Source organism: Gloeophyllum trabeum (assembly GCF_000344685.1).
Source record: "Gloeophyllum trabeum ATCC 11539 unplaced genomic scaffold GLOTRscaffold_00002, whole genome shotgun sequence".
Taxonomy (NCBI): domain Eukaryota; kingdom Fungi; phylum Basidiomycota; class Agaricomycetes; order Gloeophyllales; family Gloeophyllaceae; genus Gloeophyllum; species Gloeophyllum trabeum.
In genome coordinates, this window is record NW_006920411.1 from 1,845,023 (window position 1) to 1,867,358 (window position 22,336).

The 22,336-nt window shown below is 51.9% G+C and overlaps 6 protein-coding genes across 6 annotated transcripts; 3 read left to right on the plus strand and 3 right to left on the minus strand.

Moving 5' to 3' along the window:
• Positions 1-745: 745 nt before the first annotated feature.
• On the minus strand, positions 746-5,007 carry GLOTRDRAFT_70768 (uncharacterized protein; the record flags this gene model as incomplete). The annotated part of the gene is made up of 19 exons (XM_007864201.1): positions 746-929; positions 986-1,209; positions 1,263-1,738; positions 1,789-1,825; positions 1,875-1,975; positions 2,024-2,129; positions 2,183-2,429; positions 2,476-2,605; positions 2,655-2,780; positions 2,830-2,965; positions 3,023-3,181; positions 3,232-3,797; positions 3,849-3,963; positions 4,010-4,098; positions 4,145-4,302; positions 4,360-4,498; positions 4,553-4,675; positions 4,728-4,857; positions 4,939-5,007. 19 exons carry the CDS (start codon positions 5,005-5,007, stop codon positions 923-925), a joined length of 3,138 nt encoding a protein of 1,045 aa, XP_007862392.1. The 3' UTR covers positions 746-922.
• Positions 5,008-5,291: 284 nt separating this feature from the next.
• On the minus strand, positions 5,292-7,173 carry GLOTRDRAFT_55327 (uncharacterized protein; the record flags this gene model as incomplete). Its single annotated transcript, XM_007863683.1, has 6 exons — positions 6,851-7,173; positions 6,659-6,780; positions 6,472-6,609; positions 6,024-6,204; positions 5,675-5,969; positions 5,292-5,615 (listed from the first exon to the last, which is right to left on the minus strand). Coding segments are annotated over exons 1-6 (1,377 nt in total), but the record flags the coding sequence as incomplete, so codon positions are not given.
• A 249-nt stretch (positions 7,174-7,422) lies between these two features.
• GLOTRDRAFT_125692 (uncharacterized protein) lies at positions 7,423-9,186 on the plus strand (the record flags this gene model as incomplete). Its single annotated transcript, XM_007864202.1, has 2 exons — positions 7,423-8,864; positions 8,913-9,186. The coding sequence occupies 2 exons, from the start codon at positions 7,423-7,425 to the stop codon at positions 9,184-9,186; spliced, it is 1,716 nt and encodes a 571-aa protein (XP_007862393.1).
• Positions 9,187-9,496: 310 nt separating this feature from the next.
• GLOTRDRAFT_33824 (uncharacterized protein) lies at positions 9,497-10,325 on the plus strand (the record flags this gene model as incomplete). The annotated part of the gene is made up of 2 exons (XM_007863531.1): positions 9,497-9,644; positions 9,700-10,325. 2 exons carry the CDS (start codon positions 9,497-9,499, stop codon positions 10,323-10,325), a joined length of 774 nt encoding a protein of 257 aa, XP_007861722.1.
• On the minus strand, positions 9,500-15,033 carry GLOTRDRAFT_70773 (multidrug efflux transporter AcrB transmembrane domain-containing protein). The gene is made up of 8 exons (XM_007864203.1): positions 14,862-15,033; positions 12,258-14,807; positions 11,981-12,203; positions 10,888-11,927; positions 10,763-10,837; positions 10,548-10,711; positions 9,700-10,491; positions 9,500-9,644 (listed from the first exon to the last, which is right to left on the minus strand). The coding sequence occupies exons 1-7, from the start codon at positions 14,985-14,987 to the stop codon at positions 10,452-10,454; spliced, it is 4,218 nt and encodes a 1,405-aa protein (XP_007862394.1). The 5' UTR covers positions 14,988-15,033; the 3' UTR covers positions 9,500-9,644; positions 9,700-10,451.
• Positions 15,034-17,289: 2,256 nt separating this feature from the next.
• GLOTRDRAFT_70775 (uncharacterized protein) lies at positions 17,290-22,258 on the plus strand (the record flags this gene model as incomplete). Its single annotated transcript, XM_007864204.1, has 8 exons — positions 17,290-18,426; positions 18,479-19,022; positions 19,067-19,375; positions 19,481-19,605; positions 19,664-20,690; positions 20,844-21,076; positions 21,225-21,443; positions 21,500-22,258. The coding sequence occupies 8 exons, from the start codon at positions 17,290-17,292 to the stop codon at positions 22,256-22,258; spliced, it is 4,353 nt and encodes a 1,450-aa protein (XP_007862395.1).
• Positions 22,259-22,336: the final 78 nt, after the last annotated feature.

The window sequence follows — 22,336 nt, forward strand, 5'->3', positions numbered from 1 at the left end:
GAGACTCTAGGTAGCTTGCAGTCGGATGCCCCCTTCTGTCGACGCCGTCGCTGTCGTCGAAGGCAGCGGGAAAGGTGGTATCAACAACGAAGGACCGACAGAGAGAGGGTCGATCCGAGAGGCGTCTGGCCAAGAGGTGCGTTGCTGGCGGAGTCCACAATTTTCTCTTTCTAGGAGTTCAACCGGACCTTACTGCTTACGTAAGCGATCTATAAGCACATTCGGCAGCTCCTCCACGCAGTCGCCGCAAAAGGTAGAGAAAGGGTACGCGATCCAGGGCCTGCGGACGGACAACACAGGAGTATTACATTCCATACACGTACGAGAACTGACGCTGTCCGAGTCATGAAGACTCTGCACGGTTCCGGGACCAACACAGGGCCAGCTGCGGCTGCTGATACGTTCTGCGCATGGCCGGCACGCTGTATTGTGGCTCTGACAAAAATAAGGGCAAGGCCAAGTGCCGGTTTCTGCGGCCTTCGTTCTCTCAATCGCATGCGCATGCATCATCATCAGTTATCCATCGATCACCCGTCCACGGCTCGATTCGTTCACAGTCGACCTTGTTCATCATATCAGCGGACCGATTGTTCTGGTCCAGGGAGTATCGCCTTAGTGTGAGACTGCGCAGTGCTCCTCCGCCTTTCCCAAGCTGAACAGCACGGAACGGGAGGACCGCAGCAATATCACAGGCCTCTTCATCGTGGCGCCCCGTGCCTGAAAGTAGCCCGAGCGAACAGTGGATCCATGTTTGGCCCACGCAAGGTTGGATGTAATCAGGCTTCATCACGGTCTAAACGCATCCGATCCTCCAACGCGGTTCCATCGAGACGTCATGAGATGCACAATGTCCGGGTAAAGATTACTAGTAGGTGGAACCCCATGGGTCCAGAATCCCATTTCACACTCGAAGCTTGAAGTTTCAGACACTGTAGGGAATGCGTCATTGATCTGTAGGTTGCCGCATGGGGAGGAAAGACCTTACCCATACGCATACTCCACTTCGTCGACACCTCCTCCTGCACCGAAGGGTCCAGACTGTTCACGGGGCATCGGTCCCATCTCCTCTTCTTCCTCAGTATCAAGTTCAACCGCGCTGCTATCATCAAGATTGAAGGGCAACACGGGCCGCAGTCCGCCTCCGGAATTTGACCGACGCGGTCCTGCTGGGGACTTGGGCAATGCAGCCATCGTCTTCGGGCTCATATGCTGGGTCGTGGCTATACAGTAACTCCTCGGAGACAGATAATACAACAGCTCACCTCCCAATTGTTGACATTCTCGTCCGGGATGTCGCTATCACGCCCAACATCCAATCGAGCTTCGTCACCCAGCTCACCAATCGAAACAATACTCTCACTATCGCTGATTCCATCCGCTATTTCCGAGACAAATTCGGGAAGTCTGTGCCAGGCCGATGTCCCGCCGAAGAGCGGGGCATCACCGGCGCTCTCGATAGCTGAATCTGACCAACCTAAGTCGGATAAATACTCTTCGTATTCTTCTTCGAATGCTATGTCTTCCGGAATGTATGGCAGGAATATCGAGGGGTCGGGAGCTTGCGCACGGACAGGCGGGAAGACGTCCGCTTCTACAACATTGGGGGTGCCAACGGGTCGTATCATGCCCGATAACTGATATCCTGGGTCTAGTCCCTCCAGGTGATGAGACATGCTGACTGATCTCTTGTGAGCTTGCGCCTGATGACCAGCTGTTTGCCCATATCGCTTGCTATTATCTGAATGCATCGATGAATAGCCAAATCATTAACACCAAAGGAGAGCTTACAGAACTTGACTAAATGGCGCAACGCCTGTTCTTGAGCCTGTCGAGGTCATTGCCGGCATTTGCCTTCCAAGAGCAGAATTCCTTACCTGTGCATCAGCAACATCGTCAACTTCCGTTCCAGTCAGCCATTCATCTCTCAAGTCTGGTCTGCAGTTGAGATAGATAGACGTTATGACCTTCATATTTGCTAGTAGAGCTCAGACACCGTCACCAAATGTGTACACTGGGTTCTTACATTGCCGCCACTTTCGTCCGCAGAAGGGCACCTGGCTCTTGATGAGCTTCAAGATATGCAGTTGCAGCATCTTGTGATTGACTTTCAAGACACGCTTCAAGACGGCCTGCATGTATGGTCAGTAAAATACAGAGGGATGCAAAACCCTGTTTTGCTTACCGAACTCTTATATTGCACAAGCATCCATATTCGATGAGAACGATGCTTGGATAGTTTCTGCATAATCCGAGCAAAGTTGATGTTCGAGAAGAAGTTCCGCCATGAGAACTCAGTCAGATATTCGACCTCCTCTTCCTGACTTTGCCCGCTCTGAATCACTTTGCGGACATACGGCTTCTTCGGCTCGTCCTTGAAGTAATTGGGCTGCGGATTCCTCGAGAATTTGGTATAGCAGTATCGGAAGAAGCTATCATTCGGTCAGACCTGATCAATGCAATAGGTTAAAGACATACTTGAATTCCGGCAAGTCAGCCTTTGATACAACCGAAACGGCGACCTCTTGTAATCCGAACATCTTCAATATGAGTAACAGACAGTTCGTGTCCAGAAGCAACTGGCCGAGATGATGGAATTTCATGACATCTACCGGAACTCAGAATTGTTCCATGCGTCCCTCGAACACGCCACTCACGAGATACTTTAAACCACTTCATCGTCAACAATAATATCGCGGAAACGGCTTTCGAGGTTATCTCCCGATGACGAAGCACGTCGGTTTCCTCAAAGCTTGGTGGAGGAGGCGGAGGCTGCTCGGGGGCTGAACATAGAGTGAGCTCCTTATCTCTGCAGAGACACCATACACTCACGAGGCGAGACGCCAGGCGGGAAGCCAGCGGAGGCAGCTGATGGAGGAGGTTGTGTACTGGTTGCTGCGGACACAGTTGCCAGCAAAAGTTTTAACAAAACTAGGACCCATCCCGATAAAACGGGCAAGCCGGCAGCCTAATGATTGAAAGCCATCAGCAAGGCATAGTCATGACAGGCCTAGATGTTGCCTACGTATATCTGTTCAACCCTCTTCAAGCGCATCAGATCTTCCTTCCTTTCCTTAGCTTTCCTCCTGGCTGTACTGGTATCAGCTTGCTTTATTGCTTGTTCTGCTTCAGCAATCCTCTGGTCGAGTAAGGCTACATCTGCGAGAGGCTCGACCAATTCATCCTGGCTTACATCAGTACGGGCTTGAATGCCATGAATTGAGGAAGACCTACGTCCTCGGCATCCGTTTGACTAGACTCCGGAAACACTTCTGATCCTGGCATGTGTTCCAATCCACTCTCGGCTGTCATGCAATCCTCTCTCGTGCGCCACATTTGCCATAGTGCCAAGCTGATGTACATATGCTTATGATATAACTTGTCGGCTTCTTCAATAGCATATGGAACGAGACGCCTGCTTCTACTCCTCATACTGCTTCGAGAAAATGGGAATAGGAAGGGCCGATTCTGGTCTGTCTGGTATTGCTGTTTCTTCGGCTTTGGTGAGGGCGGCGGTGACGGTGCAGGAGTTACCGGCTGGGGGATGGCGCGGAAACCGGAACCAGAGGGCTGTTGTTGGGGAAAGGGGTGCGGTCCATGCGGGAGATGGTGAGAGTCATCATCATGGTGGTAGTGATGTCGAACAGGAATGGGTGCGTAGGCTTCGGCTAGCCTGGGTGCTGGCACAGGTTGGTTAGGGATCGGGAGCGGATCCTCATGGGCCATGAAGGTAGGATATTTCACCAACGTCTCTTGATGAAAGGCCTCGATGTCCAGGGGCGTGGCCTTGATAGGTAGCGCTGCACATGGGATTTGCGTCTAAGTGACATACGATACGGAGCATCACGCACCCTCTTCGGGAACGGGAGGCAGACCTGCTAACTCGCGAGAAAGTTTCTTGACTCTCGCAAGTTCGCGGATGCCACCGAAAGCACAGAGGATTGTTTTCCACATTACCAGAAGAAGCTACACCATTATGAACAAGGGAATCGGACATGAGCACATAACTTACCTTCTTTACAGGGTACCCTTTGGATATCCTGTCTCGCAGGCTAGCTACCACGTTCATGAGGTAAACAGGAAGTGGAGGATCCAGGCTCACTGGGCGTATTAGTCTAGGCGAACATATCGGAGGAACTGTGCTCACTCATTTCATCCGCGAAATCGTCATGGCCTTTGCACACTTCTATGAGATGATAGAGCATTCCTAAATAGACAGAAATTTCCGTGATCACTTCCTCTAAGAAATCTGTTTTCTCTGCAGGCGTAATATTGAATCGGGCAGTGTCAGTATCTGACATGTTGCTTGGTAGCACGCTCGTCAGGACGCTCCAGTCAGAAATAGTTGAAGCACAGCCTCACAATAGTAAGTCATGTTTAGCGCTCGCAATCTTGAGCGCCTCTACAATCGAGCTAAGACCATTGGCTGCCCGAACAAGCTTGCAATTCTCGAATATCCAATGCAACTGATGCTCCGGGGAAGTCGTCTCGGCAAAGGATCCTAAAGTGAGGCTTGAGGACCCACCAACCACGTTACCCTTGACGCGAGACACACCTTGCATTATGTACAGCAGCCTCCGAGCATTCGTGAACCGTATGACAGCATCCTTGTGCTCGAGGCTTTCCAAGAGGACCTCTATCCGGGCCTTCCTTTGCGACGCCGGGGCTTTCACCCACTCTGTGAAGCGGAGCGTTGAGCAGCGCCCGGGCCAGTGGAAGTACAAGCATACCTCCGTCGAAGGACCCCTCCCAAGCCTTCAGGTTTTCCTCCACCTGAGCCACCTCGACATACGAATAGAACTCCTCGATTTCATTGAGCATGGTATCTTCATCGTCGTAACGGAAGTCATAGTATGATTGCTACATAGCGCTCCTTTAGAATTTCTGAATCGGAAGGTCTAGACGAGATGCACACACCTTTGGCTTCGGGGCAGAAGCCACCATGCTCCTCAGCTGTCCCAGAGTGATCGAATCCTGCGGCTGGGTTACATGGCCGCTTTCCTGTTGCATCCCTCGTGCCATACCAGATACCTCCATGGTGATGAGGTATATCTGAGTTACTTGAGAGCACGAGGAGCACACACGCTACAAGCTTGACGCGCGTCGTAGGGAAGAGTCATTAACTTCCGTACGCGCCACTATAAAGTCTACACACGTGACAGGCATAGAAACTGTTGATCGAGATATCATACGCTACTCCTCGAATTATCCTGCTGGAATTATCCCCTAAACGGTACTATAGATACATACAACGACTATAGATTACAATGCACTTCGCAGACCAGACTTCAATCGAAGGCGCCTTTCACCCTAGATACAGCCCACGGACTGCCCGCAGCATAAAAATCCATAGGATATACCCCACCCGACTTCGTCCTCTGTGCGGCAGGGCTCGTCCACCCGGGTGTGTTCCCGACAACAACGGCTGTTTCATACGGGCTTAGCAGGGGCTTGTCGAACGCATAACCCCAGTCAATGGACAGCCTGGGGCAGGACGTCTGAACAAAGGTAGAAATGTGTGGATTAAATAGAGAGAGCTTGGCCGGGGATAACTCTGAGAGAAGGATGGGTATGTAGGGGATGGGCGTACGACTGGAACGTAGCTGCCGCGTGATGGCCTGAGATGCAGAAAGTGTCAGCGATCGAGACAACGGGAGAGATATTTGTGCTAAGGCACCTGAAGTTGTCGGAAGCTACCCTGTCTTCCTAGTGTGCCAAGGATGACACCCCACAATGGATCCTCACGAGGAGTAGAACCATGAACAATTTGCATCTTCGCCGCCGAGGGACGTGAGAGAGCCTCAATCGTTCTTCTCGCTGTGGTTATAGCCTGCTCTCGGACGGTCTGCATCTCTTTATGATCGTAGTATTCCCTTGTTAACTTCTTTGAATAGGGATCATAGCGGAAAGCAGGTACGTCTGGATTAGCTATCATGATGGACTCCAAATGAAAACGTCCGTCGCCGAGGTATCTGGATAGAGATGCAATTAGTAATAGGCTGGTGTAGGGCAGGGAAGCATCCCACATTAGAGCATCTACGTCGGTCAACGTCGGCGCCGTGCAACCTAGAATCTCTCCAGGTGACAGAGGCTTCGATCGCGGAATGGTAGCTTCGTATTTTCCCTTCCATAGCCTGTTCTCCGTTGACTCATACACCTGCAGAGTTGATCTGTTGGTCTTGAAGTGATCAAGGCCCTCCGTAGGGCCTGACGCAGATCTTTCCCCGCCCCCGAATCTGTCATGCCAGCTCGAGCTTAGGTCATCTTTCAAGCGCTGCAACGCAGCCACAAATTGAATAGTCGAGACCAAGGCGAGTCGCGTGGGTTCAGGTGAAGGGACGATGTTGTTTATGCCAGAGCCCGCTGGATCTGGGGTAGTGTTACTGTCCACATTTGGATCCGGACCTTCTATGCGGAGGTGATCACTCGAGCCCAGAGTTTGGCCAGCCGAAAGCCCTGCATTCGATGCTTGACCCTCCAGGAGTGTTTCATAGAACCGACCCCGATCATCGGGGAAGTTCCAACGTATCGTCTGCTCTAGGTGTGAGGAGTCGATGGCGATTTCGACAAAAACATACAGTGTCTTGATGGTCGTCTGGTCGATAGGAACTGCTCGCAAAGATAAGGAGGATATAAGCGAATTCCGAAGAAAAGAACTCACCAAGACAGCTGTGACCGTAGTGCACCAACATGTCGCACCCCAAGGCCACTGCAGTGTAGTCGTCGATGCAACAGGCGCCGTATGTGACGTCACCCATTATAACGGTGAGCGCATCAGTAAACCTAAGATATTTGCAAAGTAAGAAAGTGCATGGAAAGTGCAATCAAGAAAGTGAATCGGTCACCTGCGCACCGCTCAATGATGTCTGCAATGGTACAAGCAAACATAAGAAGCCCTTCAGGCATTTGCAGCGCAACCATCTTCGTATTATTCTTGCGGATATGATGTATTGTCTTGTGAATTTCGAAAGAATAGTTGGATGGCAGCTGCTTGATCGCATTATTCAGCTGTGCATCAGCGAGGATATCTTGAGGGATCTGGTTTGCGACAAAGGCGGCAGAGGAGGACTTCACAGGAGCGCTTGATTTGCTTCCGACGAATCTCTTTCGAGGTTTAGATGCACTGGCAGGGGAAGCCTTGGCTTTGATTTGGGGGGCGTCGGAGGTCATGAGCGCGGGGATGACTGGGATTGGCTGTGAAAATGGCGGGCGGTGAGTCCTGATCGGGGCAGAGATCGCGACACGGGCAAGCAGAGCCAAACAACACGACGTAAGAGACGCGAACACAGCCGCCGCCACTGCAGCTGCGCTCAACATACTCCTGTCTTCTTGTCTGGCTCGCTCGCTTGTCGTTCGGCGACGGGCCCTTTACTCTACGCTTCACGACTATAGACGTTATTTTATTTTTTGCTAATAGCCTCCAACATGGACACTTATCCTTCCGGCGAGGACTCTCTGAACGACACACTCTACAGCCCTACCCAACTAATGGTCTCTCCCTACCACAAGAACAAACTATACTGCGACGAAGATCCGATTAAAGACTATACCTATACAGGCATGCTATTCTCACCGCGATACCCCACGAGTTGCTCGTCCGAGCTCAATGCGTTACCTTCGCAAGATGACTTCCAATCCAACATGAGCGTCGGCTATGCTTCTCGCACTACGTTGTCGAAGCAGCCAAGTCTAGCAGGACTAGGTATCCTACTCGACGGGATACTTTCCGTTCTCGGATCAGTTGATACTCGACAACTTCTCGAACATGAAGGCGACCGGCGCTGTACCGTTTCCTCTCAAGGAGCTCATCCTGATCATGACTCGACCATGACAGACGTCTCTCCGATGTCGCGCTCTTTGTCTCGTACTTTTCATGCGAATAGCGAAGATACTCTATGCGGAACGCTCAGGCTAACGTCTCATCTGACTGGTGGTCCCTTACCCTGCGACCGCTCTTTTCCTACTGTTCAATCCCCTGTTGGCTGCACGGCTGGACCAATCCCTACCGCGGACAAGGCAACATCTCTCGGCGACACTGCACCATCGTACGCGCGTTCAACGTCAACTGAACCCCCGATCGGACTCTTCCCGGATGTCAACATGCGCACTATACTTAGGGACGACGAGCCCGTGGCCTGTGTGAATCCAGCTAGTATCATGGGTCCTGCTCCAGTAAAAGCAGAATTTGACGAATTAGATCGCGATATTACCATGGATATCTCCCCGGAGCCTTCAGTAACTATGGAGGATGCCCCTCCTCCTCCTGACTCCGACATTCCGTCTGCTTCTGGATCCGTATCCGGCGCTCAGTCCGATAGCAACGTATATGACTTGCTGGATCAAAGTTTCCTCAAGTTGGAAGAGATCGCGCAAGAGGTCGCAGCTTTACATCTTGCACCCCCGGCTTCGGTAGGGCCCGCAGCGCTACATTATCCGACGTTGCACACAACTTTCCCGGCTTGCGAAGAGACGAAAGTGCTGCCTTTGGTCTCTGTTACTCTCTGGGGTTCCCAACCGGCGAAGAACTTGTCACGACCCAGAAGTCCTCTGGCCGATCTGAACACGAATCAACCCCCCGTAAATCGTGGGCCTATACTTCCGGATACTCCGATCTTGAATGCGCATCTCGGCGTGGACATCGAAGTCTTGCGAGCGAAGGTGGAACGCCATAGGCTCCGCAACCCTGACCAGGACATCGATAATGCATGGTTTCTACCCTTCGTAGGCAAGCTGACACCCCGCGGCGAACTATTGGAGGACTACAGATGCTACATACTCGGTTGCAACCAGACGAACAAACGGCGCGACCATATTGTCACTCACGTTGGCTCCCACGTTGACCACCGGCCTTACGAGTGCGCACACTGGTGAGTGCCCTCGTCATTTGTATAAAAGCAGGTCTGAAATATTTACAGTGGACAACGTTTCCTGCGCAAAAACGAGTGCAAGCGACACGAGGCAAGACATGCCGATGATTACAGGTCTTTCACCTGCAAACTGTGTCCCGCGAGCGAGACAAAGTCTTATTCCAGGCAAGATACTTTGAAACGGCATATGACTAAGGCCCATGGCGCTTCCGCTGCAAGCAAGGAGAAATGCGGGCGCAAGAAGGCCAGGACGGAGCATCTCAAGGAAGAAGGTGACGGGCGCATATTAGGCATGTCGGGGGATGCATATGGATGGCCCTGACATACCGTGGTTTGACGAGCCGGGCCCCGCCCATAATGGTTGTGGCACTGGTGGATGTTGGTAGTAGTCATGACATTTGCAAGATTTATCTGCTTCTCACAGGGGAAAGTGAATGATTCACCGCGTGTGGTGCATTTGCTCGAGGCCTTCGAGTTGTGTGACATGTTAGCTGTCAATGCTTGTCGTGACGTGGGTCACGCAGGTTCCACGACTTGACCTCAAAGTACTAGGGTGGACGAATTCTGGCAGAATGCCCTCGCCCAGGGGCCGCTCGACTTCGCCCCATCCGCTCCGAGATGCGGATGTTGACATGGAAAATGGCGGTGGCCTCGATAAACCGCATGCGCGCGTTGTAGTTGTCACCAATCTGACCCGAAACGTTGTCGAAGCTCACCTGAAGACCATCTTTGGATTCTATGGCGAGATTACTAAGGTAGACTTACCATTGTTTGGAAAATGTGAGTAGCCCGTACCAGAGCTTGTGTACAGAGTTCTAACCCGTTCGTCATGCAGCGGGGCAGAACAGAGGGAAAGCAGCTTTGGAGTTCGCGGACCCCAAAGCAGCGCACGAAGCATCGTCGCACATGGACGGCGGCCAGATTGACGGCGCTATCATAAAAGCCGAGCTCTCAGACCTCCCTATCCGCTCGCCATCACCGTCTCGTCCTCGCATCCGGAACGGACGTGACAGGCCTCGTTCTCTCTCGCGCTCACCTTCTCGCTCTCTCACGCCTCCTCCACGCAGATTTGCACGACGTGGAGGGTATGAGCCGCGACAGGATGATACCTACAGGCCAAGGTACGGACGTCGGGGACCGCCTCCTTTGCGAGACACCTATCGACCCGTGTCGCGCTCGCGCTCTCGTTCGCCAATTCGCGCCAGGGATCGCTTCCCGCCCAGGCGGAGGTCACCCAGTTACAACCGTGGTCGCCGCCGGACTAGGTCTCCAAGCTATTCTGTCCGTTCCAGTCGCTCACGTACCCGATCACCATACTCCCGCTCCCGCTCTGCATCATATTCTTCATACTCAAGGTATTCTCGCAGCAAGAGCAGGTCTAGGTCTTATAGCAGAGGCCGAAGAAGTTATAGTCGGGATGATATTAGGGATAGCAGGTCCAGGTCTCCTCGATCACCCTGATGCGAAGTGTCTCGGTATGCGCATCACCATGTATGAGGCGTGAATACGGGTATTCTACGGTGTATGTGTAGCAACATTGCCTCGTAGCATGTTATAAAATACAAATCCGTCTCCTCCAACTGGTATCTAATCGCTCATTACAGACTCGTCATCTGCCAAGAAGGGGCTTAAGGCACTCATCAATGGGGCCCCAGTAAGAGAAGTGGATATCAGTAAACTCACGCATATTCATAGTCATTTCTCATCGCATTAGACATCCATTCTTCATCAGCCTCCTGCGTAGGATATCCAGGCCCACCTGCCAGACTTAGCACAACCGGAAGCAGGACCAGCCCGTGCAGAGCACCCGATATAATTAGCGTTAGCCACATGCGGAAGTAATAGATCTACGTTATGTTAGTTTACTGGGCGTTTTCCTATTCTTTGTGGTCACTCACTTCCAGAAGCCTTGAGCGGGTGAGGCCGAGTACAGCCATCCCAATTAACTTGGTGAAAGTGATACCAGACAGAACCTGCACCTCTGATTGGTCGTCTATAGCGAAAACTGACGAAACAGACATACCGACGGACCAACGTCAACCAATGCTGTCCACATACGCTCGTCTCTTTCCTTCTGGCCGGCAGGATGGTCCGCAGGCAGACCCGTTCCAGCACTCATGAATGCCCTGGCAACATGTGCGCAGAACTCGACCGCTATGCCAAGCGATATGACAAGGTTGACCAAGCTTATGGCGTTGAGGCTGATACCCCACAGTCCCATCACCCCCATTACAGTAACGACGGTCAAAGCGACAACTCCGGTGACAATCGTGCCAGTCCTCCAGGACCCAAGTAGAAGGGCGGTAACGAGCAACACGGACCCTAGACCAAGGCCAAGTATCTCCTGCATGATTGCGACGATGTGTGCGTATTGGTCAAAGAACACGTAATGGAGCGAGTAAGGGAAGACCTTCGTCCCAGTACGCTCAGATATGTCGTCCGCGATACGGCGGGCAGCTGCGAAGGAATTGATGAAGTCCTCCTGTGACTTCAGCGGCTTGTGGAAGGTACGGAAGTGGGACGCTATAACATCATCCCGAGTCTCAGAGAGGGACAGTGCCATCCCAAATGAGGCCTTCCCTGCTAGAGGGCAGTCTTGGTTCGTTGGAGAGATCAGCCACTGGTTGAGATATTTCATGAACTCGTTCCCTTCAGGCAGCCCTTCCATAGTGATATTCCACGCCGGTGTTCGCCCGGCAAAGCAAGGCTGACACCGGGCAGAAGAATCACGTTCAGTGCAGAAGCGATCTGTGTTCCTCTTAAGAACTCTGCAGCATTCTTCCTGAGCGGGATCAAGCCAGCGCAGGAAATCATCTATCCAAGAAGCTGAGGGTTCGGCGATGAAGGATGATTCAGGTCTGTTGCGTTCAGCTTCGAGGACGTTTACCAAAGAAGATTCATTGCACGTGGTAAACCGACCGCACAGAGCCTGTTGCCCTGGCCGCTGAGTAACGTCGACGTCGTGGGAGACGAAGTAGACCGGGGGTCCGACGTCCAAATATGCGTCCAGGTCGTTGAAGTAAGGTATGAGATACGACTCCGAAGGGAGCGCAAGCCTTTGGTCTTTGCAAGGAAGGTCTTCATCGAGACTCGAATGTGCAAAACAGAAAACTCACCGAGACCCAATTGCATATGCTGGATTGAAATGACCGAGGCCACGAATAGGCCACCGAACGTAAGCAGCACGACGCCTTTGACAACAGGTCGTAGCAAGAAGGCGGCATAACGACGCCGGATGAATCTTGCAATTGAGCCTAACCCATGGCTGGCAGAGGGAGCGTCTAAGAGAGCGACTCTCGAATGCAACTTGATGCAAGGGAAACAGTCTACTCTATTTGCCTGAACATTCTGGTCAATCTCGTCTCATACCAGGAGGCTTGGGAGTCCACGAACCTCCATACGTCTGAGATCCAAAACTAGCGCGCTGATGAAAACGGTTACTTGTAGGAGGGCGTTCAATAAAACGCTTCCGGCAGCATATAACGCGAAGTTCCGTACGGCCGGCATGGGAACTAAGGCGCCCAGTGCAAATGCTACAGTCTCTGTGACCGTGCTGAGCAGTATTGACGGGCCCATCTTAGCCAGTGTCCGAGCTACACGTTCCTCTGCTCTCAAGTACAAAGGCATGGACGCAGCATCCACGCTCTCGTCATGCGATGCGGCGAAGGGTGACCTAGGGTTTTCGGGTCGTGTCGGTGACATGGGAGTCGTCGCGTATTCATTCGAGGATCCTTGGACTGCAGCAGTTGTCGCTGCTGCATTGGGTCCATGCAATAAATTCTGCCTGTCCAGTTCGTGGACGAGAATGAAAACATTGTCTACACCGACCGCCAGGACTAAGAATGGTATGACTTCCGCAATGATGAGAGTAACTTTGACTCCGAGAAGGGAGAAGAAGCCCACAGAGGTTGAAACTGAGAGGATGACAAGCGCGATGCCAAAAAGTCCTAGCGTGAACTTCGAGCCGACAAACAACTTCCGAGGAAGACGAGGGAAGAGGCGAGGGGTTTCACGAGAGTCGATGGATAACGAAGAGGAGGTTATCCCCGTAGGACGGAAAAGTTTCGGGAAGTTCCTAGCCCACCGGGCTAGGGAGGACACGACGCCTTCATCATCCCTTGCAGCAACGCCATTTCCCAATGCAATGGACACGTAGAAGAACATGGCTAGATAAGAAAGAACGACAATCTTGACGTCCATATTCGTACTCTTGTTGATTTCTTCTTCCAGGGACACACCAGTCGAGAAAGACACGGCTAGGCCCGCCTCCTGTCGAGCCTGCTCTGTGACGTCCAGAAGATACTTTCTGAGCGTTCGTTCCCATTCCGTCGCTCTCTCCTGGACGGCGGGGTCAAGGGAGTCTGATACGACGAAAGTCACCACTAGTGCTTCAGCCTTGAGATAATCCTTCTTCCCATCGCCAGTTTCAGGCACTGCTCCGAGAACGAATTCGGGTTTCAAAGGCTGTTGATAGTCTGGTAGGCAGTCGACCGGAGAATTGGCGCAGTCAAGAAGATGTTCTGCCCAAGTATTCTCGTCGTAATCTGAGATATCTTCTCCAAACCACGCAAGTGCCGACTGGACCACACAGGCGCCGTCTGGCCCGGCGGGTTTGAAGCAGACGTCTTCTAAACTGTATCCGCTTGGAGAACGCAAAGACCGTATTCCCTGTTCCACCCTCGACCAGTACTTGAGATGCGACCATGACAGAACGGGCGGCTTCTCGGGAGCAGAGTCGGCCGTCGCCGCTGGGACGGACGTGACAAATATCTGCTCCGGACGATAGAACGGCCCGAAATGCTCATCGAAGTACTCTTTTTGCAGCTTGCTCTCAGAATCTGGAGCGACCCACAAACGCACGGGCTCGGTCTCAACTTGGAACTTTGTCCAACCTAGGTTTAGAAGCCCGACAAGCAAGAAGACAACACTGAGGGTTAACCACGGTGAGGTTGCACAAGTAAAGCCAAGTTGGTAGAAGAAACGCCGAAGGACGTTGTTCAACCGATACTGTCGAGGTTGAACAGTGTCCATTGGGTCCAGAAGCGACGCACCACGTCCTAGATGATGTCTTGACTCTTCTGAAGACGCAGCTCCGGTTGATTCCTCCCCGTCAACATACTGAGCAAGGGATGACGCGCCCAGCAGACCACGATTTCCAGACCTCGGAGAGAGTGGGTGGTTGGTTTCCGACGCAGCATCGGCACCCAGAACCAACCTTTCATACTTCTTTTCCCTGCGTCGACGAATGGTGAGCTGTAGCAGATAGCCGATGGAAAATCCAGCCACTGCTAGGCAGTAAGCCAAAATGAGGACGAAGGAGAGACAGCTCAGAACACCGACATGACATGATGGCTCGGAACCTGGCGGAGGAACATATGGCAGAGTGGAGCATACGTCGGGGCAATCAATGCATGTGCAACGACTGCTCAGGTCATTATCTGCACAGCTGCGCGGGATGGGATCGAGAGCCGTGAAGTTATCTGGCACCTCAGATGGATAGTTTATCTGGAAAGGGCTGCCTAGATCCTTCTCGTCACCCATAAATTTCAGAAATGCCTTATAATCTTTAGCACCCCCTCCTATGAAGTCCATCGCATACCCATTGCTGGCACCGAACTGCACATTCTTACAGCTGTCGAAGAAACCCTCTGCAAACCGCTGTCCAACGAAGAAGTCTACGGCCTTAACAGCAGTTTCTCCAGTTCTAGACTTCTGAGTTGAAGTGACGTTCAAGAAAGTACCCTGGTCCGGCGAGCATGTGAAGGTACAGTAGAAGGACCGGAAGTTATTTCGGCAAGCTGGGCACGAGGAGATAATCCCTTCAGCGGTCTTCAGGTTGTCATACAATGTTTCGACTTGATCTTTAGTGCAGCATACGGGTCCTTCGGCGTACTCAGGGCCGCAAACAGTCGTCAGTAGTGACCGAGCCTCCTCGTCCTCAGGCTATGGTACAGATCAGCTTCCTGGAAGCGAAACCAAGCAGACAATAACTCTCACCGGTTGCGCAGAACCATCATAGGGACACGGTAGCGGCTTACCGAACCATCCCTTCGTACCGCAGGATCCCCGCATGGCACACGTCCCGAACTCTACACTGCTCGCCATAACGTCCTGCAAGCTCATGTCCAGTGCAGGATCGAAGCGGCGCTTGCGCTGAGAGACTTGACAGAATATCCTCGGGAACTCCGAGCCAGAGAAGTCCGTGTGTGCGAGGTGCAGGTCTCGGTCGTAGGGCGAGAGCTGTTGCTCGCTGACGGAATCGGCTCACTGACTTTGAGACGCGTAAGGCACGTGGGCGTGCAACTCCCAGAGGATTCCCAAAAAGGGGCAGTGAGAAAATGCCGAGGCGTGCCGCCGGCTGGCGAGGCCTTGCAGAGGCATCGCATAGGACAGAGGCGCTTCCAGGACTGTTGAGTCGTAAGACCAGTACGATGGGGGTAGTACGCCATATACATGCTGTATTGTGAGTGGCATGTGTAAAAATGTTGCTGTGCAGTGGGGGGAGGATGCTCCTCAAAATTCACTTTTCCCCATTTATTTCCTGTGCGCACGGCAACATACAAGGAGCTAGCCTACCTACAGTAGTTCTCCTGGTTCGCCTGGGGACACTAGCCGTGGTTTCGGGGCAGCGCCACACGCATTCTCCTAGCAGATATTGCCCACTATCACGTCACAGCTATATGTCACCCATGTCACAGCGGTATGTCATCCCTAGCCGTTTGGAGATTACACTGTTATACATCCCCTCATTTTTATATTTTCTTGGGCGCACATATGCCTTTGTTAAGCCAGCGCGCACCAGAGTAGGATCATTCAGTGGTTAATCGAGTCTTAGGGAATGGTAGTCACATTTTCTGTGACAAATCACAGCGTCACTTCCTCTTCCGGCATCTCAGGGTTACGTAGGCTAGCTTCGACGTTGTAGAAACGAAGCACCCATCCTGTGGCGGAAAGCGGCTTATGTATGCGCTCGGCTCTCTCGTAGGCCGACTCGGATGATCACCTTAGAGGTGGTAGTGGATCACAGAACACGTCTGTTTACAAAGGTAAATGTGCTGTATTGACACGGCTGCTGGGTATTATTTATGAAAGATACGTAAGTATGCTACAGTATGAACACTGATTGGTGGCTGGAATATCACCGAGGCACCACACAGAAACCTTGCGAGCTGTAGTACGCCGGACGGAAGTCAAAGTGCGCCACGGCATTGGCCGGTGCCTGCAAGTACACATAGGTTGGCCTCGAATATCGAACGCGTCGTGGACTTGTGGACGTGTTTTGAACTTCACCCTGGAGGCAGAGCATGCACTCGACATATCTATGCAGGTAGGTAACAGTTGGCTGCATGTGATGTTCGTTTCGGGCTGTCATGCCTGGTTACAGCCCGTAAACTTCGAAGTCGACTTGCTCTTCCCATAGACCAAGACTCCTGAGTAAGTACTGTGCTCAGTCGCTGTCTCAGCAGTGCCTCTGCTTGCCTCTGCATGACCTCTGCATGTACTCGGCACTGCCTCTGCACTGCCTCTGCACCACCTCTGCACCACCTCTGCACGCCTCTGCCATCCTCTGCAGAGTGAGTCATTGCCTCTGCAGCGAGTCGTACCTAGCGAGTAGATCCGGCTGCAACAAGTACATTACTCAGGTAAGCCGTGGTATAATCTCCTGTGGCTTTATCTGAATCGTTGTTCTTTGCATTATCCAGCTTGTAAACACCTATATGTATTGCGAATATGGAATATATCTAAGCAGTATCAAGCATCCTTCATGTCACTGCCGGTGTACGAAACACCTACTGACATAGACCGATGCTCTCTACACCCGATCGACTGTACTAATATTGCTGACGATAACCAGGCACGTCCTTCGGAACTACCGGCTTTGCCAGTCTTCCCATATAAGCTATTGCGGCATGTTCCTTATTGGGTTGTGGCAGCCCCCTATGCTGGGCGTTGTGGGCGTTGGGATGCAGACTCTTGCATCCATACGTTGCCTCTGCAGCATCAGCATGCTGGTATGTACGTCCATATTCTGAATTTCAGATTGAGCTGAAGTGTCCAGAGGGGAATTTGGAAGCATATTGTCCGTTATTTTACAGATCCCGGCTCGGACCAGCCGAAAACACATTTAGTCGCAGGTAAATGCCTGTCTCCGGGTGCGCTGCTCCGCTCTGACCACGTACTGCCCCACCACTACTGATTCACGCAGCCCCTCATGGGTTTATTCCAATCTATGACTCTACTGGTAGGCTGTCCAAGGACCTTTACCGCCCTCCATGTATGTTTCTTACCAGACATCTTCGCAGGAAAAATCATAGGCCTATTCCAGGCCCCTTCATCCGACAGTGCATCAAGCTCTCTCCGTCAGGGGCATCCTCTGTCCTTGGCCGTTCAGCCTCTGACATCCTCGCCGTCTATTATGGTACCCATGGCCTCCGGTCAGGCTCCTCCAAAAATTGTGAATTCTGGAGCGCAGCCTTCCATAGTTCCCTTTGAGCACCAGGGCAAAACTAAGGCAGCACTTGGTGATCCTCATTCAAGAAGCGGCCCAGCGAAAAAACTTTCCGGTGCCGCTGATGAGTTTGTATGGGACGGTTGGCCAGATGGTGACTTCGAGCACCATTTTTCTTGGGAGGAGCTAAAGCAGACAAACAATCTCATGGTCCATTGGTCATGCCACGCGGCCGGCGCAAATGACCACCACAAGCGCAGTGATTGTGCTAAGAACTGGGAGGACGGTGCCTTACTCATACGCTACTGTCGTGGTATGATCCGTTGCGATCACACTGAATGTCAGATCATCATCCGCCCTCAAACTCGCAGGCTGAAGATCCAGGAGCAATGCCAACATCCATGTCGTTGTGGTGGGAAACTGACTTGGTTTGAGTGCAATGTTGTTTCGAAGATTTGGACTTACGACGGCGGCAAGTACTTCCAAAATATTGGCAAACACGATCATGCCCGGCTCACCCACAAGCTGCATCTGTTACCAAATGAACGGGCTGAATTTGAAGCCATAGTGCGAACCAATCCCAAGGCAGGCCCGTTAGCTCTTCTTGTCGGAGCACCCGGGATCGAAGGACCAGGCCGGTCAGTTGCTGATATCACCTCGGTACTTGCCAACAAGGATCGCATCAGCAAGGAGCGACAGCACATCACTTCCGGACCTGGAGGTGGTAGTGCAGAAACATTCCTGCAGGATTTCGCCACACTTGAGGAGGAGTATCCCAACTTCATCCTCTATTCCCAGATCGGTGCAGTTACTGTGATCGTGATGCAATCACCATTCATGCGCTCTCAGCTGATTAAAGAGTTCATTCAAACTGAGGCCATCAATGGCCTCGTCACCGATGCTGCACATGGATTCTGGAGAAACAAAAATGCGCTCTTGATGGTTAGCTCCGTCTTCACAAAGGACCTGCTATGTTGGATACCAGTGTTATTCACCTACTCCAATGGTGCATCAGCCAAGCATTACGAGAGCCATTTCTTTGCATTGTATGAGAGCATCGGGCAAGAAGCTGAAGAAAGGGGAATACTTGTTGTCGACGAGCTCTTCCTAGATGTATGTCACAAGTCACTAGTTTGACCAATTTTACTCAACATTACACTGGCAGGTCGTTGACTTCAGCGAGGCACAGAGACAAGGCAAAACACAAGCTTTCATTAGGTTCTGGCAACTGCGACAAGACAATACCCGCTCTGAGGATGAGCTGCGCGAGGCCGCGTCAGCCATTGTGAAGGGCTGCCGCGAGCACTTCCAGCGTGGGGTGACTCGGCTGACCAGAATCTCGGCTGTTATCCCATTTGGTAGGGCAACAGCCTTCGAGTTTCGCGTGCAGGGGTTGTTTGATGCCGAAGATCTGGCGACCTTTGGGGAAAGGGCTGCCCTTATAATCAAGGAGTTTCCGAAGACAGAACCCTGGCTATCGTGGTGGATAAGCGAGACGCATGCGCCATTATTATTTCCAGCTCACCGTAAGATGAAGCCGGATCTATGGGAATCTATCCCGGACACAACAAACGCTGAAGAGTCCATGCATTGGAAGCTCTACGCAGCAACTGGCCGTGATCACGTACTTCTAGAGGGGATCAGATCATTATATGCTTTCTCTGACCATTATCAAAGGCTGGCGACTGCGAATCTTAGTACGTATCCTTGTAATCACAACTGGAACAACAGTCACATACCATTCATTCTGCAGGTGGGGTGCCAATACGTTATGGAAGCGCAGAACCATGGAAACTTGTTGCGAGCAGGATTGGTCGAACTAAACCAACCAGGGCTCCAGAGGCTTACGAACGTCGCCGGTATAAGAATGATGGGCGCCCTCCTGACACTGCAAAAGAACTTGCTGAGACGCGGAGCAAGAGCCGCAAGTTGCAGAAGTCCCAGATTCGGAGTGATGAGAAGAAAGCTGAAACTCTGGAGCGAAACATTTACCAAAGTTATCCATGGTCAAATAATTCATGCTGGCTTGACACCGCATTGGAGCTTCTCTTCAATGTGGTGGGTAGAGATTACAAGAGCTTCCGTGAAAGATTCCAGGCTCTCCCTCACGATACCTGCCTGTGGGCACTGTATGAGGTGATTGATTTGCGACGCACGAACCAAGAAGCCGCTTCAAATCACCCACGCATCAAAGACCGCCGCACTTGGCTCACAGAGCAACGCGACAGTTACCGGACTCGGTTGAAGCATTATCGTTGTATTTCTGCGGAGGACGATCTCAAGTCTCTATTCGTGCGTTTTCATGACCCATTGAGTTTTCTCGAATGCTGACGATGCCTGCATGTTCCAGGGATGGTTGAGTACTGTTCTCCAACGGGAATGGGATAAAGAGGGCTGCATTTACAGTGCCACTTATTTCCATGGCTACCGGGTGAAACTACGAATTTGTACGACCATCAAGGCCACAGAACCATCATATAAGCACTATCAAATAACCTCTGAGCCACAGAAGACCTTTGAATATCGTCTGAACTCACAAGATCATCAAACCTACCATGGCAAAGTCCAAAGCTGGTTCCGGCAGATGACCTCAATGAATCCACCTCCTCACACCCTTGCTCAATGCTTCAAGACGAAGGACGGGGTCTGCCTTTGCCAAGGCGATGCTTGTGACATAACACTGAACATTATGCTTCCAGTATGCCTCATTATCTGGGTCGAGGATGATGATTTGAATGTATGGGATTTTCCTATCACGCTCCGGCCACTCACCAAGGAGGCAGCCGCTGATGGGGTGGTATATGACATGGTTGGGCGCGGACTTCACAGTGCCGAACAGCAGCACTTCATTACCCGCTTCCGAACCCCGCAGGGCAAGATCTACACATATGACGGTCAATTAGCTGACGGTGTTGCGACTGCGCACACTGCCAAGCTGAAAGATCTTCTCAGTGGTCCTGAAGTTGTGTTACCGTCTGGCTACAAGACCAATGTTGTCATTTACCACCTACGAGGAGGGACGGGAGCACAACGTACCCTGTATGCCCATCAGATTGCAGCCGCAAAGCGCCTTCATCAGATAGTCTTTACTGACGAAGAACTTGGGCTGGCGACGACGGTTGGGCTCGATCTCGAAGGATATGAGCAAATGCCAGGCATCAAGCGAACCTGGATGGTGAACCCATACTCCAAGAAAGTTGCTGACTACAGGCCGACAGCGTTCTCAGAAACACCCAGTGAAAAAGGCCCAGAGAAGCATTTACCGGAGCCACCTATCTTCTCATCTCCGCTCAAGGCAAAGACACCCATAGCTCGGAGACGCGCAAAGAAGAGGAGGGCACCAAGTACAAGTCCTGAAAGTGATCACCGACTTTCGGGTCCGGCTGCATCTGCAAGTATTGTCAAGCAGAAGGATGAAGATGTCGCTGCGGATGACATTGAACAGCCAGACGGCAATGTACCAGCCCCGGCTCGGGTGAATCTATCGAGTCCCGGTGATGCCACTGGTGATCGTGGTCAAACTCCGCAAGGACCGCCATTCTACTGTCGCTGTGGTCTCCGGGGTAACTGGAATGAACTGGCTATTGCTGAGCCTACCATTGAATGCCATATGTGCGAGAGGTGGTCACATATTGCGTGCCAAAAAGGAGGGCGTGCTAGCCGCTTGACGCCATCCCAGAAGTTCACCTGTGATGACTGCATGCTTCCCCACTTATTGCGCCAAAATATGATTCCTAAACCCAGGAGAAAGCGGAGAGTGTATGTATGCTCTGGATTTCCTCGTGAAATGAGAGGGACCTGAAATTATATCTTCACAGTCCTCGAACGGTACAAAATAAGAAACCGCCAGCCACACGACTCCTGTAAGTGCAATGAATAAATACATGGGTCCTAGAGAAGTCTAAACGGAGAACAGCCCAGGCAAAGGAGCACTTGTTCGTCACGGTGATACTTACTGGTATCCCGTGCGACTGATTGCCTCGAGGCGAAGGGATAATGTTACCGAATGGCAAGTGAAATGGTGGAGAGGCTGCGTGTTCGCTGATGATAGTGCTGTGGGGTGCTGGGTGCCCGCTGAGCGCGTGGTCGATGAGCTGTGGCAAAACAGAGAAGAAAGACGCAAGATACGTGTAAGTTACAACATCTCACATGATGTGACCTTTACCTAAAAACATACCTGGTCTAGCTTGGACGTTGGCAGATGGCATGTCAAGTGCCGGGGATCGAAGATCAGTTACTGGACTTCGATGGTCACGTACCAACTGCAGAGATAAAGACTGTGTTGACCCCACATCAGGAGCTGCTGACACGCCTCACATATCAGCCGGAAGACGTTACCGAATACATACCTGCTCTGGAAGACATACTCTCCAACGACCATGGGCCTGAATCCCTGAGAAGTGGTACAGTGCCTCATACCGGGGAGCTTAGCCTGGTCGAGCGGGCTCAGGTCGGGAGCTGGTTCATACATAATATAACAGATGCACGAGCCAAACAGAGCCTATGGGTTGGCCGTGCGGCATATGCCCATGCCGTGACTTTGCTTCTAGCTAATCGCCACAAAGAGCAAATACTTCAGGAGAGCAAGTACCCTCATAATGGCACCCGCGCTGAACAGGATGCTTTCATCCTGGAGAAAGCATACGAACATCAAAAGGGATCTGTGGGCGATGAGTATCTCTCTGCTGATACTGATGTCGACCAGGAATGCTTGCTGTCGTTCGAGGAGCGCCTCTTCGAGAACTCCGCAGCCGCAGGGGTGGCGGGTAATCATCAGTGGGGTCTCGACGCCGGACCGCATCAAGACAACTGGAACCCGTATCAGTACATTCCAAGCTGGTGGAACTATGAGGACCGTGACGAGAGAGAATCCGAACTCGAGGTGAGTGCTCATCCATTTAGAGGCGAAATTTGGCCTCAGTCGTTGACATTCCATGTTTTGTAAGTACGGTCCTAACTACGTCAAGAGTACTAGCGATACCGTTAATCCTCGAAAGCGCAAGGAAGTCACGCAGGCAGGACA